The sequence below is a fragment of the Salvelinus namaycush genome, chromosome 39 (genome assembly GCF_016432855.1).
Source record: "Salvelinus namaycush isolate Seneca chromosome 39, SaNama_1.0, whole genome shotgun sequence".
Taxonomy (NCBI): Eukaryota; Metazoa; Chordata; class Actinopteri; order Salmoniformes; family Salmonidae; genus Salvelinus; species Salvelinus namaycush.
The window spans coordinates 22,812,084-22,828,659 of NC_052345.1; the positions used below are offsets into that span (position 1 = coordinate 22,812,084).

At 43.6% G+C, this 16,576-nt stretch overlaps 1 protein-coding gene across 2 annotated transcripts in view; it reads left to right on the forward strand.

The window, feature by feature from the left end:
* LOC120032369 (son of sevenless homolog 1-like) overlaps positions 1-16,576 on the forward strand; it is an 86,289-nt gene that overhangs the window by 49,575 nt on the left and 20,138 nt on the right. For both annotated transcript variants that reach the window (XM_038978419.1, XM_038978420.1), the window contains exons 11-14: positions 9,454-9,535; positions 11,925-12,047; positions 15,915-16,018; positions 16,183-16,405. In XM_038978419.1, coding sequence (XP_038834347.1) covers positions 9,454-9,535; positions 11,925-12,047; positions 15,915-16,018; positions 16,183-16,405 — 532 coding nt within the window. The remainder of the gene's footprint in view (positions 1-9,453; positions 9,536-11,924; positions 12,048-15,914; positions 16,019-16,182; positions 16,406-16,576) is intronic.

A 16,576-nucleotide genomic window follows, 5' to 3' on the forward strand; every position in this document is an offset into this window, starting at 1 on the left:
TCAATCGCTCAAAGTCCCAAGTGGATGTGGGCTCTGGTAATCCGGGGAGCAAAACATTTAGGTCAAGCGCTTTTGAAATGTGTTCTGTTTCTATGCGTTGTTATGCAATGTCATGCAGGTGTTGTATAAAATCTTCTTAAAGACACATGTTTTCCTTTGTTTCGCACGGAAGCCTTTCTGAACTCTTACACAAGTTTGGGTTTCATCTTGTTTGTGTCTGGAAGTCTAGAGCGGGGTTTCTCAACTGTGGTAAGTGAGTACCCCCAGACTGTACACATTTCTGTTGACGCACACCTGATTCAACTCACCCAAGTGCTTGATGATTAGTTGACGAGTTGATTCAGGTGTGCTTGTCCTGGGCTACACCAAACCTGTGTGCTGTTGGGGAGTAGTGAAGGACTGGAGTTTAAAAAACACTGGCCCAAGGTTAATGCAGCACAATACAAGGCCAGAAGAGAACATTCCTCGTATGGGTGGACTGTCCAGCTCACACCCCTGTGTAAACTTCCTCCCCCGAATAAAGGGTAGGGTGTAAATTTAGGCCACACTTTTCCTTTTTAGTTTTCAACCGTCTGTGTGCCACTGATTTCCAAATAAGCCAAGGGAAATGAGCCTTTTGAGGAAAAAGTGTGTCTGTGTGGCCAGGGTAATTTGAAGGGGAAAAAGGTGCTTTCTGTGCGATGCACCCCATGCCTGGACACACACCCTGCTCCCACCCAGGAGACAGCAGGGGAGGGACAACGCACGCTTTCTCTCTTGTCTCTCTGTCCTGACTATCTGCATTACAATTTGCAAGGATCTACGCTTCTGTTTTTGCCATAAATTGTCATCAAGAATCCATATAGTCCATGAGGCAGAAGGGTCGGTCGGGCTCACTTGGGACGGCGATGTCTCATGGTGATTTTATTTGAAGGTCTATGTCCCTAGAGTTGGAAAATGTGTGATAGCAGTGCAGCAATGGTAGCTTTCTGCGTGTTGTCTTTCATCCCTCCGTCCCATCAATTTTTCCCATAGGGGTTTTACCCTATGGCAAACAATATCAGTATTGCTCACTTGTACTCTTTAATCTTGTATCATTGGAAAGCTTAGAGATTCAGACACATTTTCAGGAATGTTCAGGTAAACAGAACTTTGACCATTGACCTCTATGGTACATCGCAGCAGTGTTGGAAAAAGTACTCAATTGTTATACTTGATACCACAGAAAAGGACTCAAGTAAAAGTGAAAGTCACCCAGTAAAATACTACTTGAGTAAAAGTCTAAAAGTATTTGGTTTTAAATATACTTCAGTATCAAAAGTAGATGGAACTGCTAAAATGTACTTAAGTATCAAAAGTAAAAGTATAAACCATTTCAAGTTCCGTATATTAAGCAAACCAGACGGCACAATACTTATTTTTCTGTTTTTTATTGATGGATAGCCAGGGGCACACTCCAACACTCAGACATCATTTACAAACAAAGCATTTAGTGAGTCCTCCAGTTCAGAGGCAGTAGGGATGACCAGGGATGTTCTCTTGATACCATTTTCCTGTCAAAATGTAGTACTTTAGGGTGTCAGGGAAAATGTATGTAAAAAATAATGTAAAAAGCACATTCTTTTCTTTAGGAATGTAGTGAAGTAGAAGTTGGCAAAAATATGAATAGTAAAATAAAGTACAGATATCCCAGATATTTTTACTTAAGTACTTTACACCACTGCATATCAGAATGACCTGTAAGCCATTAAAGAGGAAACCCTGATATATTTTAAACTTTGTTTGACAAGTGGTTCTGAAAGGACATGAAATTACCTTTCAAATGATATTTAATATAGTGCATTCGGAAAGTATTCATACCCCTTGACTTTTTCCACATTTTGTTACGTTACAGCCTCATTCTAAAATTGATTAAATCTATTAAAAATAAACTGATCACATTTATGTAAGTATTCAGACCCTTTACTCAGTACTTTGTTAAAGCACCTTTGGCAGCGATACAGCCTCGAGTAATTTATTTTAATTTTATTTAACCTTTATTTAACTTGGCAAGTCAGTCTTCTTGGGTAGGACTCTACAAGCTTGACACACCTGTATTTGGGGAGTTTCTCCCATTTCTTCTCTGCAGATCCTCTCAAGCTCTGCCAGGTTGGATGGGGAGCGTCGCTGCACAGCTATTTTCAGGTCTCTTCAGAGATGTTCGATCGGGTTGAAGTCCGGGCTATGGCTGGGCCATTCAAGAACATTCAGAGACTTGTCCCGAAGCCACTCATGTGTTGTCTTGGCTTTGTGCTTAGCGTTGTTGTCCTGTTGGAAGGTGAACATTTGCACCAGTCTACGGTCCTGAGCGCTCTGGAGCCGGTTTTCATCAAGGATCTCTCTGTACTTTGCTCTGTTCATCTTTCCCTTCATCCTGACAAGTTTCCCAGTCTCTGCCGCTGAAAACCATCCCCGCAGCATGATACTGCCTCCACCATGCTTCACCGTAGGGATAGTGCCGGGCTTCGTCCAGATGTGACACTTGGCATTTAGGCCAAAGAGTTCATTCTTGGTTTTATCAGACCAGAGAATCTTGTTTCTCATGGTCAGAGTCCTTTAGGTGCCTTTTGGCAAAATCCAAGTGGGCTCTCATGTGCCTTTTTTACTGAGGAGTGGCTTCCGCCTGGCCACTCTACCATAAAGGCCTGATTGGTGGAGTGCTGCAGAGATGGCTGTCCTTCTGGAATGTTCTCCCATCTCCACAGAGGAACTCTGGAGCTCTGTCAGAGTGACCATGAGGGTTCATGCTGGGCGGCCAACTCTAGGAAGAGTGTTGGTGGTTCCAAACTTCTACCATTTAAGAATGATGACAGCCAGTGTGTTCTTTTGGACCGTCAATGCTGCAGAAATGTTTTGGTACCCTTCCATAGATCTGTTTCTCGACACAATCCTGTCTCGGAGCTCTACAGACAATTCCTTCGACCTCATGGCTTGGTATTGCTCTGACATGCACTGTCAACTGTGAGACCTTATATAGACAGGTGTGTGCCTTTCCAAATCATGTCCAATCAATTGAATTTACCACAGGTGGACTTAAATAAAGTTGTAGAAACATCTCAAAGATGATCAATGGAAACAAGATGCACCTGAGCTCAATTTAGAGTCTCATAGCAAAGGGTCTGAATACTTATGTAAATAAGGTATTTCTGTTTTTTATTTGTAATACATTTGTTAACATTTCTAAAAACCTAGCTTTTGCTTTGTCATTATGGGGTATTGTGTGTAGATTGAGGAACTATTTTTATGTAATCCATTTTAGAATAAGGCTGTAATGTAACAAAATGTGGAAAAAGTCAAGGGGTCTGAATACTTATCGTGTGTGTGAGAGAGACCATTTGCTCACACACACATAACATGCACACACATTTATACTGACTCAACACAACTCAAAAGTTTGGACACCTACTCATTCAAGGGTTTTTCTTTATTTGTACTATTTTCTACATTGTAGAATAGTAGTGAAGACATCAAAACTATTGAATAACACATATGGAATCATATAGTAACCAAAAAAGTGTTAAACAAATGAAAATATATTTGAGATTCTTCAAAGTAGCCACCCTTTGCTTTGATGACAGCTTTGCACTCTTGGCATTCTCTCAACCAGTTTTATGAGGAATGCTTTTCCAACAGTCTTGAAGGAGTTCCCACATACGCTGAGCGCTTGTTGGCTGCTTTTCCATCACTCTGCGGTCCAACTCATCCCAAACAATCTCAATTGGGTTGAGGTCGGGTGATTGTGGAGGCCAGTACATCTGATGCAGCACTCCATCACTCCTTCTTGGTCAAATAGTTCTTACACAGCCTGGAGGTGTGTTGGGTCATTGTCCTGCTGAAAAACAAATGATAGTCCCACGAAGCGCAAACCAGATGGGATGGCGTATCGCTGCAAAATGCTGTGGTAGCCATGCTGGTTAAGTGTGCCTTAAATTCTAAATAAATCAAAAACAGTGCCACCAACAAAGCACCATCACACCTCCTCCTCCATGCTTCACGGTTGGAACCACACATGCAGAGATCATCCGTTCACCTACTCTGCGTCTCACAAAGACACGTGGTTGGAACCAGAAATCTCCAATGTGGACCCATCAGACCAAAGGACAGATTTCCACCTGTCTAATGTCCATTGCTTGTGTTTCTTGGCCCAAGCAAGTCTCTTCTTCTTATTGGTGTCCTTTAGTAGTGGCTTCTTTGCAGCAATTTGACCATGAAGGCCTGATTTACACAGTCTCCTCTGAACAGTTTATGTTTATGTGTCTGTTACTTGAACTCTGAAGCATTTATTTGGGCTGCAATCTGAGGCTGGTAACTCTAATGAACTTATCCTCTGCAGCAGAGGTAACTCTGGGTCTTCCTTTCCTGTGGCGGTCCTCATGAGAGCCAGTTTCAGCATAGCGCTTGATGGTTTTTGCGACTGCACTTGGAAGAAACTGACTGGCCTTCATGTCTTAAAGTAATGGACTGTCATTTCTCTTTGCTTATTTGAGCTGTTCTTGCCATAATATGGACTTGGTCTTTTACCAAATAGGGTTATCTTCTGTATACCACCCCTACTTTGTCACAAAACAACTGATTGGCTGAAACGCATTAAGATGGAAAGAAATTCCACAAATTAACTTTAACAAGGCACACCTGTTAATTGAATTTAATTCCAGGTGACTACCTCGTGAGCTGGTTGAGAGAATGCCAAGAGTGTGCAAAGCTGTCAAGGCAAAGGGTGGCTGCTTTGAAGAATCTAAAATCTATATATTTTTTGTATACAGTGGGGAGAACAAGTATTTGAAACACTGCCAATTTTGCAGGTTTTCCTACTTACAAAGCATGTAGAGGTCTGCAATTTTTATCATATGTACACTTCAACTGTGAGAGACGGAATCTAAAACAAAAATCCAGAAAATCACATTGTATGATTTTTAAGTAATTAATTTGCATTTTATTGCATGACATAAGTATTTGATACATCAGAAAAGCAGAACTTAATATTTGGTACAAAAACCTTTGTTTGCAATTACAGAGATCATATGTTTCCTGTAGTTCTTGACCAGGTTTGCACACACTGCAGCAGCGATTTTGGCCCACTACTCCATACAGACCTTCTCCAGATCCTTCAGGTTTCGGGGCTGTCGCTGGGCAATACGGACTTTCAGCTCCCTCCAAAGATTTTCTATTGGGTTCAGGTCTGGAGACTGGCTAGGCCACTCCAGGACCTTGAGATACTTCTTACAGAGCCACTCCTTAGTTGCCCTGGCTGTGTGTTTTGGGTCGTTGTCATGCTGGAAGACCCAGCCACGACCCATCTTCAATGCTCTTACTGAGGGAAGGAGGTTGTTGGCCAAGATCTCGCGATACATGGCCCCATCCATCCTCCCTTCAATACGGTGCAGTCGTCCTGTCCCCTTTGCAGAAAAGCATCCCCAAAGAATGATGTTTCCACCTCCATGCTTCACGGTTGGGATGGTACCCATCCTTATTCTTCCTCCAAACAAGGCGAGTGGAGTTTAGACCAAAAAGCTCTATTTTTGTCTCATCAGACTACATGACCTTCTCCCATTCCTCCTTTGGATCATCCAGATGGTCATTGGCAAACTTCAGACGGGCCTGGACATGCCCTGGCTTGAGCAGGGGGACCTTGCGTGCGCTGCAGGATTTTAATCCATGACGGCGTAGTGTGTTACTAATGGTTTTCTTTGAGACTGTGGTCCCAGCTCTCTTCAGGTCATTGACCAGGTCCTGCCGTGTAGTTCTGGGCTGATCCCTCACCTTCCTCATGATCATTGATGCCCCACGAGGTGAGATCTTGCATGGAGCCCCAGACCGAGGGTGATTGACCGTCATCTTGAACTTCTTCCATTTTCTAATAATTGCGCCAACAGTTGTTGCCTTCTCACCAAGCTGCTTGCCTATTGTCCTGTAGCCCATCCCAGCCTTGTGCAGGTCTACAATTATATCCCTGATGTCCTTACACAGCTCTCTGGTCTTGGCCATTGTGGAGTCTGTTTGATTGAGTGTGTGGACAGGTGTCTTTTATACAGGTAACGAGTTCAAACAGGTGCAGTTAATACAGGTAATGAGTGGAGAACAGGAGGGCTTCTTAAAGAAAAACTAACAGGTCTGTGAGAGCCGGAATTCTTATTGGTTGGTAGGTGATCAAATACTTATGTCATGCAATAAAATGCAAATTCATTACTTAAAAATCATACAATGAGATTTTCTGGATTTTTGTTTTAGATTCCGTCTCTCACAGTTGAAGTGTACCTATGATAAAAATGACAGACCTCTACATGCTTTGTAAGTAGGAAAACCTGCAAGATCGGCAGTGTATCAAATACTTGTTCTCCCCACTGTATATGTGTGTTTTTTATATCCTTTTTTCTCCCCAATTTCGTGGTATCCAATTGGTAGTTAGTCTTGTTCCATCGCTGCAACTCCCTTATCGACTCAGGAGAGGCGAAGGTTGAGAGCCGTGCGTTCCCCGAAACACAACCCAGCCAAGCCGCACTGCTTCTTGACACAATGCCCGCTTAAGCCGGAAACACCGTACACCTGGCGACCGTGTCAGCGAGCACTGCGCCCGGCCCGCCACAGGAGTCGCTAGTGCGCGATGAGACAAGAACATCCCTGCCAGCCAAACCCTCCCCAAACCCGGACGACGCTGAGCCAATTGTGCGCTGCCCCATGGGTCTCCCGGTCGCGGCCAGCTGCGACAGAGCCTGGACTCAAACCAGGAACTCTAGTGGCACAGCTAGCACTGTGATGCAGTGCCTTAGACCACTGTGCCACTCGGGAGGCCAATATTTAGATTTTAACACTTTTTTTGGTTACTACATGATTCCATATGTGTTATTTCATACTTATGATGTCTTCACTATTGTTCTACAATGTAAAAAATAAAAACCCTTGAATGAGTAGGTGTCAACATTCGACTGGTCCTGTGTGTGTGTATAGTGGCAAGAAAAAGTATGAAAACCTTTTTGGAATTACCTGGATTTCTGCATAAATTGGTCATAAAATTTGATCTGATCTTCATCTAAGTCACAACAACAGACATACACAGTCTGCTTAAACTAATAACACACAAACAATTATACGTTTTCATGTCTTTATTGAACACAATGTGTAAGCATTCACAGTGTAGGGTGTAAAACGTATGTGAACCCTTGGATTTAATAACTGGTTGACCCTACTTTGGCAGCAATAAACTCAACCAAACATTTTCTGTAGTTGTGGATCAGACCTGCACAATGGTCAGGATGAATTTTTAACCATTCATCTTTACAAAACTGTTTCAGTTCAGCAATATTCTTAGGATGTCTGGTGTGAACCGCTCTTTTCTTCTGTTGAAGCCATTCTGTTGTTGAGTTACTTCTGTTTTTTGGGTCGTTGTCCTGTTGCATCACCCTACTTCTGTTGCGCTTCAATTGGCGGATAGCCTTACATTCTCCTGCAAAATGTCTTGATCAACTTGGGAATTCATTTTTCCGTCGGTGATAGCAAGCTGTCCAGGTCCTGAGGCAGTAAAGCAGCCCCAAACCATGATGCTCCCTCCACCATACTTTACAGTTGGGATGAGGTTTTGATGTTGGTGTGCTGTGCCTTTTTTTTCTCCACACATAGTGTTGTGTGTTCCTTCCAAACAACTCAACTGTAGTTTCATCTGTCCACAGAATATTTTGCCAAAAGCGCTATGGAACATCCAGGTGGTCTTTTGCAAACTTCAGACGTGCAGCAATGTTTTTTTTTTACATCAGTGGCTTCTTCTGTGGTGTCCTCCCATGAACACCATTCTTGTTTAGTGTTTTACGTATTCTAGACTCGTCATCAGAGATGTTAGCATGTTCCAGAGATTTCTGTAAGTCTAGCTGACACTCCAGGATTCTTCTTAACCTCATTGAGCATTCTGCACTGTGCTCTTGCAGTCATCTTTGCAGGACAGCCACTCCTAGGGAGAGTAGCAACAGTGCTGAACTTTCTCCATTTATAGACAATTTGTCTTACTGTGGACTGATGAACATCAAGGCTTTTAGTGTTACTTTTGTAACCCTTTCCAGATGTATGCAAGTCAACAATTCTTAATCTTAGGTCTTCTGAGATCTCTTTGTTCGAGGCATGGTTCACATCAGGCAATGCTTCTTGTGAATAGCAAACTCCAATGTTTTGAGTGTTTTTTATAGGGAAAGGCAGCTCTAACCAAGAACTCCACTCTCGTCTCGTTGATTGGACTCCAGGTTAGCTGACTCCTGACTCCAATTAGCTTTTGGAGAAGTCATTAGCCTTGGGGTTCACATACTTTTTCCAACCTACACTGTGAATGCTTACACATTGTGTTCAATAAAGACATGAAAACGTATAATTGTTTGTGTGTTATTAGTTTAAGCAGACTGTTTGTCTATTGTTGTGACTAAGAGGAAGATGCTGAAATCCAGGTAATTCCAAAAGGTTCACATACTTTTTCGTGTGTGTGTGTGATAACTAAGGTTTGGGGTGTTAAAACGTTTTCAGTGTGAACTTAAACGTTTAAAGCCAGATATAAAGTATGTAGAAAAGATAATGGAGCTGTATATTTTTTTAATAAGATCATCTTTGAGAACTAACAACCACCAGAATAACTGTCTAAAATACATTTTGTTATAAAGTTTGAGTCACTCAGATAGCATAAGAGCACAACATAAGCCAAGGCAAAATGTGTAGAATTGCAGGAAATTGGCAATAAAACTGCCAATATCTCTCTGCCCCATTGCAAAATGCGTAGAATTGCAGGAAGATAACTTTAAAGTAACTACCCAGTGAAAATCGAACCTTTATAAGTTAATATTCTGTTATGTCATACCCAAATAATGTTGTTGACTTGTCCTATACTTGTATTTGTGATCAATGCCTAGTAGAAATACTGCAGTGTGTATGTCGGTGGTGGGGAGGGCAGGCGAGTGATCTATTTTCAAGCGTGTGTGGTGGAGTGGCAGCTGCGTGCGTCAGAGCAGCGTCTGTTTCCTGGCTGAAATAGTTTCAGGCCGATTGTTTGTAAATCCACACTGAGGCAGCTATTGTCTCCCCCCCACCACTGCCCGCCAACCCCAGCCAGACCCCGGTGAAAGGGCTTGGACAGATCCAACATGTGAACCACTAGCTAACGGTCCTGTTCTCCCGCATAACCACAGTATCAGCACTCCTAATATACACACAGACCTGGGTCATGTTCACTAGGGAATGTTTGACATTTTATTTGTCTGTTCTGTTTGGTGCCTAATAAACATGACATTGGTTAGCATATCTTAGACTGTTAACTTAATAGTTATAAGATATCTAGCTAGCAAACAGTAGCGAATTTAATACAAGTCATCACCGCAAAGTCATGAAAGAACAATAGCTACTTGCACACTGCTGAGAATGATTGATTAACAAAATGGCTGACAATCCCCTTGTTTTTCCTTCTTGCAGATCCAAATTTCGTCCGAACATTTCTAACAACCTACAGGTCCTTCTGTAAACCTCAGGAGCTGCTGGGTCTTCTTATGGAGAGGTGAGGTCAACTGGATACACCGACGCTTTCGTGCTAGCAAACTTGCAACATTGTAATAGTCTGGGCCCTCAGAGTTTCCTGAGCCAGTGAGCTTGGGACACATCTGTAGGGATAAGAAGTAATCAGGTATTTTATGACGTTTTCACTGGATCAGACAGAGCATTACATTTTTCCCTTTCATGCTGAGTGGTTATTGAAAGGGGGAGAGATGGATTTTTTTTTAAATATACATTGAGGAACCATTGTCATTCTCAATAAAAAACACACCTTTACTCACTGTTTGAGGTGAATGTGCGGGGGCACATGAATGTGTGAGGGTTAGTCAAGGTAACATGTATATGTAGGTAGAGTTAAAGTGACTATGCATAGATAATAACCAGAGAGTAGCAGCAGTGTAACAGAGGGGGGGGGACACAATGCAAATAGTCTGGGTAGCCATTTGATTAGCTGGTCAGGAGTCTTATGGCTTGGTGGTAGAAGCTGTTTAGAAGCCTCTTGGACCTAGACTTGGCGCTCCGGAACTGCTTTCCGTGCGGTAGCAGAAAGAACAGTCTATGACTAGGGTGGCTAGAGTCTTTGATGATTTTTAGGGCCTTCCTCTGACACCGCCTGGTATAGAGGTCCTGGATGGCAGGAAGCTTGGGCCCAATGATGTACTGGGCCGTATGCACTACCCTCTGTAGTGCCTTGCGGTCAGAGGCCGAGCAGTTGCCATAACAGGCTGTGATGCAACCCGTGAGGATGCTCTCGATGGTGCAGCTGTAGAACCTTTTGAGTATCTGAGGACCCATGCCAAATCTTTTCAGTCTCCTGAGGGGGAATAGGTTTTGTCGTGCCCTCTTCACGACTGTCTTGGTGTGCTTGGACCATGTTAGTTTGTTGCTGATGTGGACGCCAAGGAACTTGAAGCTCTCAACCTGCTCCACTACAGCCCAGTCAATGAGAATGTGGGCGTGCTCAGTCCTCATTTTCCTGTAGTCCACGATCATCTCCTTTGTCTTGATCCCATTGAAGGAGAGGTTGTTGTCCTGGCACCACACAGTCAGGTCTCTGAACTCTTCCCTATAGCCTGTCTCATCGTTGTCGGTGATCAGGCCTACCATTGTTGTGTCATCAACAAACTTAATGATGGTGTTGGAGTCATACCTGGCCGTGCAGTCATGAGTGAACAGGGAGTACAGGAGGGGACTGAGAATGCACCCCTGAGGGGCCCCCTTGTTGAGGATCAACGTGGCGGATGTGTTGTTACCTGCCCTTACCACCTGCGAGATGTCCCTCAGGAATTCCATTATCCAGTTTCAGAGGGAGGTGTTTAGTCCCAGGGTCCATAGCTTAGTGATGAACTTTGAGGGCACTATGGTGTTGAATGCTGAGCTGTATTCAATGAATAGCATTCTCTCATAGGTGTTCCTTTTGTCCAAGTGTGAAAGGGCAGTGTGGAGTCCAATAGAGATTGCATCATCTGTGGGTCTGTTGGTGCGGTATGCAAATTGGAGTGGGTCTAGGGTTTCTAAGATAATGGTGTTGATGTGAGCCATGACCAGCCTTGCAAAGCATTTCATGGCTACAGACGTGAGTGCTACAGGTCGGTAGTCATTTAGGCAGGTTACCTTAGTGTTTTTGGGCACAGGGACTATGGTGGTCTGCTTGAAACATGATGGTATTACATTCTCACAGGTAGAGGTTGAAAATGTCAGTGAAGACACTTGCTAGTTTGTCAGTGCATGCTCGGAGTACACGTCCTGGTAATCCGTCTGGCCCTGCGGCCTTGTGAATGTTGACCTGTCTAAAGGTCTTACTCACATCGGCTGCGGAGAGCGTGATCACACAGTCACCCGGAACAGCTGATGCTCTCATGCATGTTTCAGTGTTACTTGCCTCTATGCGAGCATAGAAGTAATTTAGCTCCTCTGGTAGTCTTGTGTCACTGGGGAGCTCTCGGCTGTGCTTCCCTTTGTAGTCCGTAATAGTTTTCAAGCCCTGCCACATCCAACAAGTGTCAGAGCCGGTGTAGTACGATTCGATCTTAGTCCTGTATTGATGCTTTGCCTGTTTGATGGTTCGTCGGAGGGCATAGTGGGATTTCTTGTAAGCGTCCAGATTAGTCTCCTGCTCCTTGAAAGCGGCAGCTCTACCCTTTAGCTCAGTGCGGATGTTGCCTGTAATCCATGGCTTCTGGTTGGGGTATGTGCGTACAGTCACTGTGGGGACGACGTCCTCGATGCACTTATTGCTAAAGCCAGTGACTGATGTTGTACTCCTCAATGCCATCGAAAGAATCCCGGAACATATTCCAGTCTGGAACCTCGACTGTCTGGTTAAAGGTGTATCCCAGATTCCACACTGCTGTGTCTTCTCGGTTGTGATTTTGTTTTCTGGAACCTTCCAGGTTTGAAATTCCCGAGCCGAAGCCCACAGAGGCGGACCAGATGGCCATAGAGAACGGAGACCAACCTCTCAGCGCCGAACTCAAACGATTTCGCAAGGAGTTTGTCCAGCCAGTCCAACTCAGGTACCTCTGCACCCCTCTCCATTTACCACACCTAATTCCAGAGGTTGTGTTCATTAGGGACTATAACAGAAAACATTCGACAAAAAAAACAGTTATTCTTGGACAAGTCGAGGTAGCCCCTGTCTGTTTTCTTTCATTTTGGTGCCTAAGGAACTTGACCTAGGGGTCAACAGTACATCCTGGTTTTCTTGTGGTACACTCGGAAGGTAGTCTGTCCTGATTAGCAGAGAAAGGTTTCAAACTTTTTCAATGCTGGGCTGAAACAAAAGCATGCACTCTTTACGTTTTTTACATATATTTTTTTTAATGCTCCATATGCTGTGCGTTCGGAAGTATTCAGATCCCTTCCCCTTTTCCACTTTTTGTTACGTTACAGCCCTATTCTAAAATAGATTTTTTTTTAATGTAAAAATCCTCATCAATTTACACATGATACCGCATAATGACAAAGCGGGTTTAGAATTTTTTGCTTATTTATTACAAATAAAAACAGACATACCTTATTTACATAAGTATTCAGACCCTTTGCTACGAGACTCTAAATTGAGCTCAGGTGCATCTTGTTTCCATTGCTCATCCTTGAGATGTTTCTACAACTTGATTTAAGTCCACCTGTGGTACATTCAATTGATTGAACATGATTTGGAAAGGCACACACTTGTCTATGTAAGGTCCCACAGTTGACAGTGCATGTCAGAGCAAAAACAAAGCCATGAGGTCGAAGGAATTGTCTGTAGAGCTCCGTGTCTCGGACTCTTCCTGGGGAAGGGTACCAAAAAATGTTTGCAGCGTTGAAGGTCCCCTACAACACAGTGGCCTCCTTTCTTAAATGGAAGAAGTTTGGAACCACCAACACTCTTCCTAGAGTTGGCTGCCCGGCCAAACTGAGCAATCAGGGGAGAAAGGCCGTGGTCAGGTGGGTGACTAAGAACCCGATGGTCACTCTGACAGAGCTCCAGAGTTCCTCTATGGAGATGGGAACCTTCCAGAAGGACCGCCATCTCTGCAGAACTCCACCAATCAGGCCCTTATGGTAGACTGGCCAGACGGAAGCCACCACTCAGTAAAAGGCGCATGACAGCCCGCTTGGAGTTTGCCAAAAGGCACCTAAATGACTCTCAGACCATGAGAAACAAGATTCTCTGAACTGATAAAACCAAGATTGAACTCTTTAACCTGCATGCCAAGCTTCATGTCTGGAGGAAACCTGGCACCATCCCTATGGTGAAGCATGGTATTTTTCAGCGGCAGTGACTGGGAGACTAGCCAGGATCGAGGGAAAGTGAATGGAGCAAAGAACAGAGAGATCCTTGATGAAAACCTGCTCCAGAGCGCTCAGGACCTCAGACTGGGGTGAAAGTTAATCTTCCAACAGGACAACAACCCTAAGCACACAGCCAAGACAACGCAAGAGTGACTCTGAATGTCCTGGAGTGGCCTAGCCAGAGCCCGGACTTGAACCCAATCGAACATCTCTGGAGAGACCTGAAAATAGCTGTGCAGCAACGCTCCCCATCCAACCTGACAGAGCTTGAGAAGATCTGCAGAGAAGAATGGGAGAAACTATAGGTGTGCAAATACAGGTATGCCAAGCTTGTAGTGTCATAACCAGGAAGACTTGAGGCTGTAATCATTGCCAAAGGTGCTTCAACAAAATACCGAGTGAAGGGTCTGAATACTTATGTAAATGTGAAATTTCAGTTTTACATTTTTTATAAATTTGCAAACATTTCTAGAAACCTGTTTTTGCTGTGAATTTTTTGGGGGTGGGAAAGTCAAGGGTCTGAATACTTTCAGAATGCATTGTATATATTTTTTTGTAAATATATATTTTTTATATATATTTTCCTACTTTATTATTTTCCCCTAACCCTTACACCCCTCCCATCATTGGAGTAAACTAATGGACAACAATACTTAAGCTTAAACTTCAGGTTATACATACTACATAGATAGTATATTTTAAATTAGCTATCTTTTTTTGTTTTTTTGGTCCCAGCCTTCAGCTACCCTCAACCCTTCCCACCTACAGTTGAAGTCGGAAGTTTACATACACATTTAAACTCAGTTTTTCACAATTCCTGACATTTAATCCTAGTAAAAATTCCCTGTCTTAGGTCAGTTAGGATCACCACTTTATTTTAAGAATGTGAAATGTCAGAATAATAGTAGAGAGAGTGATTTATTTCAGCTTTTATTTCTTTCATCACATTCTCAGTGGGTCAGAAGTTTACGTACACTCAATTGGTATTTGGTAGCATTGCCTTTAAATTGTTTAACTTGGGTCAAACGTTTCGGGTAGCCTTCCACAAGCTTCCCACAATAAGTTGGGTGAATTTTGGCCCATTCCTCCTGACAGAGCTGGTGTAACTGAGTCAGGTTTGTAGGCCTCCATGCTCGCACACACCTTTTCAGTTCTGGCCACAAGTTTTCTATAGGATTGAGGTCAGGGCTTGTGATGGCCACTCCAATACCTGGACTTTGTTGTCCTTAAGCCATTTTGCGACAACTTTGGAAGTATGCTTGGGGTCATTGTCCATTTGGAAGACCTATTTGCAACCAAGCTTTAACTTCCTGACTGATGTTTTGAGATGTTGCTTTAATATAACGACATCATTTCCTTTCATGATGCCATCTATTTTGTGAAGTGCACCAGTCCCTCCTGCAGGAAAGCACCCCCACAACATGATGCTGCCACCCCCGTGCTTCACGGTTGGGATGGTGTTCTAAAGGCTTCTAAGCCTCTCCCTTTTTCCTCCAAACATAACGATGGTCATTATGGCGAAACAGTTCTATTTTTGTTTCATCAGACCAGAGGACATTTCTCCAAAATGTATGATCTTTGTCCCCATGTGCAGTTGCAAACCGTAGTCTGGCTTTTTTATGGCGGTTTTGGAGCAGTGGCTTCTTCCTTGCTGAGCGGCCTTTTAGGTTATGTCGATATAGGACTCGTTTAATGTGGATATAGATACTTTTGTACCCGTTTCCTCAAGCATCTTCACAAGGTCCTTTGCTGCTGTTCTGGGATTGATTTGCACTTTTCACACCAAAGTACGTTCATCTCTAGGAGACAGAATGCGTCTCCTTCCTGAGAGGTATGATGGCTGCGTGGTCCCATGGTATTTATACTTGCGTACTATTGTTTGTACAGATGAACATGGTACCTTCAGGCATTTGGAAATTGCTCCCAAGGATGAACCAGACTTGTGGAGGTCTACATTTGTTTTTCTGAGGTCTTGGCTGATTTCTTTTGATTTTTCCCATGATGTCAAGGAAAGAGGCACTGAGTTTGAAGGTAGGCCTAGAAATACATCCACAGGTACACCTCCAATTGACTCGAATGATGTCAATCAGCCTATCAGAAGCTTCTGAAGCCATGACATCCTTTTCTGCAATTTTCCAAGCTGTTTAAAGGCACAGTCAACTTAGTGTATGTAAACTTCTGACCCACTGGAATTGTGATACAGTGAATTATAAGTGAAATAATCTGTCTGTAAACAATTGTTGGAAAAATTACTTGTCATGCACAAAGTAGATGTCTAAACCGACTTGCCAAAACTATAGTTTGTTAACAAGAAATTTGTGGAGTGGTTGAAAAACAAGTTTTAATGACTCCAACCTAAGTGTATGTAAACTCCTGACTTCAACTGTATCTCTGTGAAGTGCATCCCATTTTCATTTCTAGCTGTGGCTCTCTGGTCTCTTATCAGTCAACTAATCTCTCTTCCAGTCTCTTAGGAGTTGGTTTAACTTCCTAAGTCAGGGGCAGATTTATTTAGTTTTTAGGTCAGGATTTGTAGTTAGCGCTCTCTTGCTGGTCTGTAACTGGTATCTTAACTGGTTTTGACCTACTCGCTCTTCCTGCAGGGTACTGAATGTATGTCGCCACTGGGTGGAGCACCACTTCTATGACTTTGAGCGGGACTGTCAGTTACTCAAGTGTCTGGAGGAGTTCATTGCATTGGTGCGAGGTATGTGTGGATGAATCGGGGCAAGGACTTTCTCTTCTTTCGTTGCATATCCTCTCTTTTTGTCTTGTATTTTCTCCTCTCTTTTTTTCTTATTTTCCTCTCTCGTATCTCTCCTCCACTTCTCTTCTCTGAGTGACAACCTCCCTCTCTGTGACCCCTCCCAGGCAAGGCCATGAAGAAGTGGGTGGAGTCCATTACCAAGATCATCCAGAGGAAGAAGCAAGCACAGGCCAATGGGCCCAGCCACAACATCACCTTCGAGAGCTCGCCACCGCTCATCGAGTGGCACCTCAGCAAGTCGGGCCAGACAGACCAGTTTGACCTCATGACCCTCCACCCCATTGAGATCGCCCGGCAGCTCACACTGCTCGAGTCCGACTTCTACAGGTAGGCCTACAGTACCGTATTGCTCTCCACGGCAGTGTTTTTTTTAAACTCCAGTCCTTTTTGTTCCAGTCCAGTACTAAAGCACCTCAATTTATCACTGGCTTGATGATTACTTGGATCAGCTGTGTAAGTGGTGGACTAGAGCAAAAATGTGACTCACCACCTGGATTC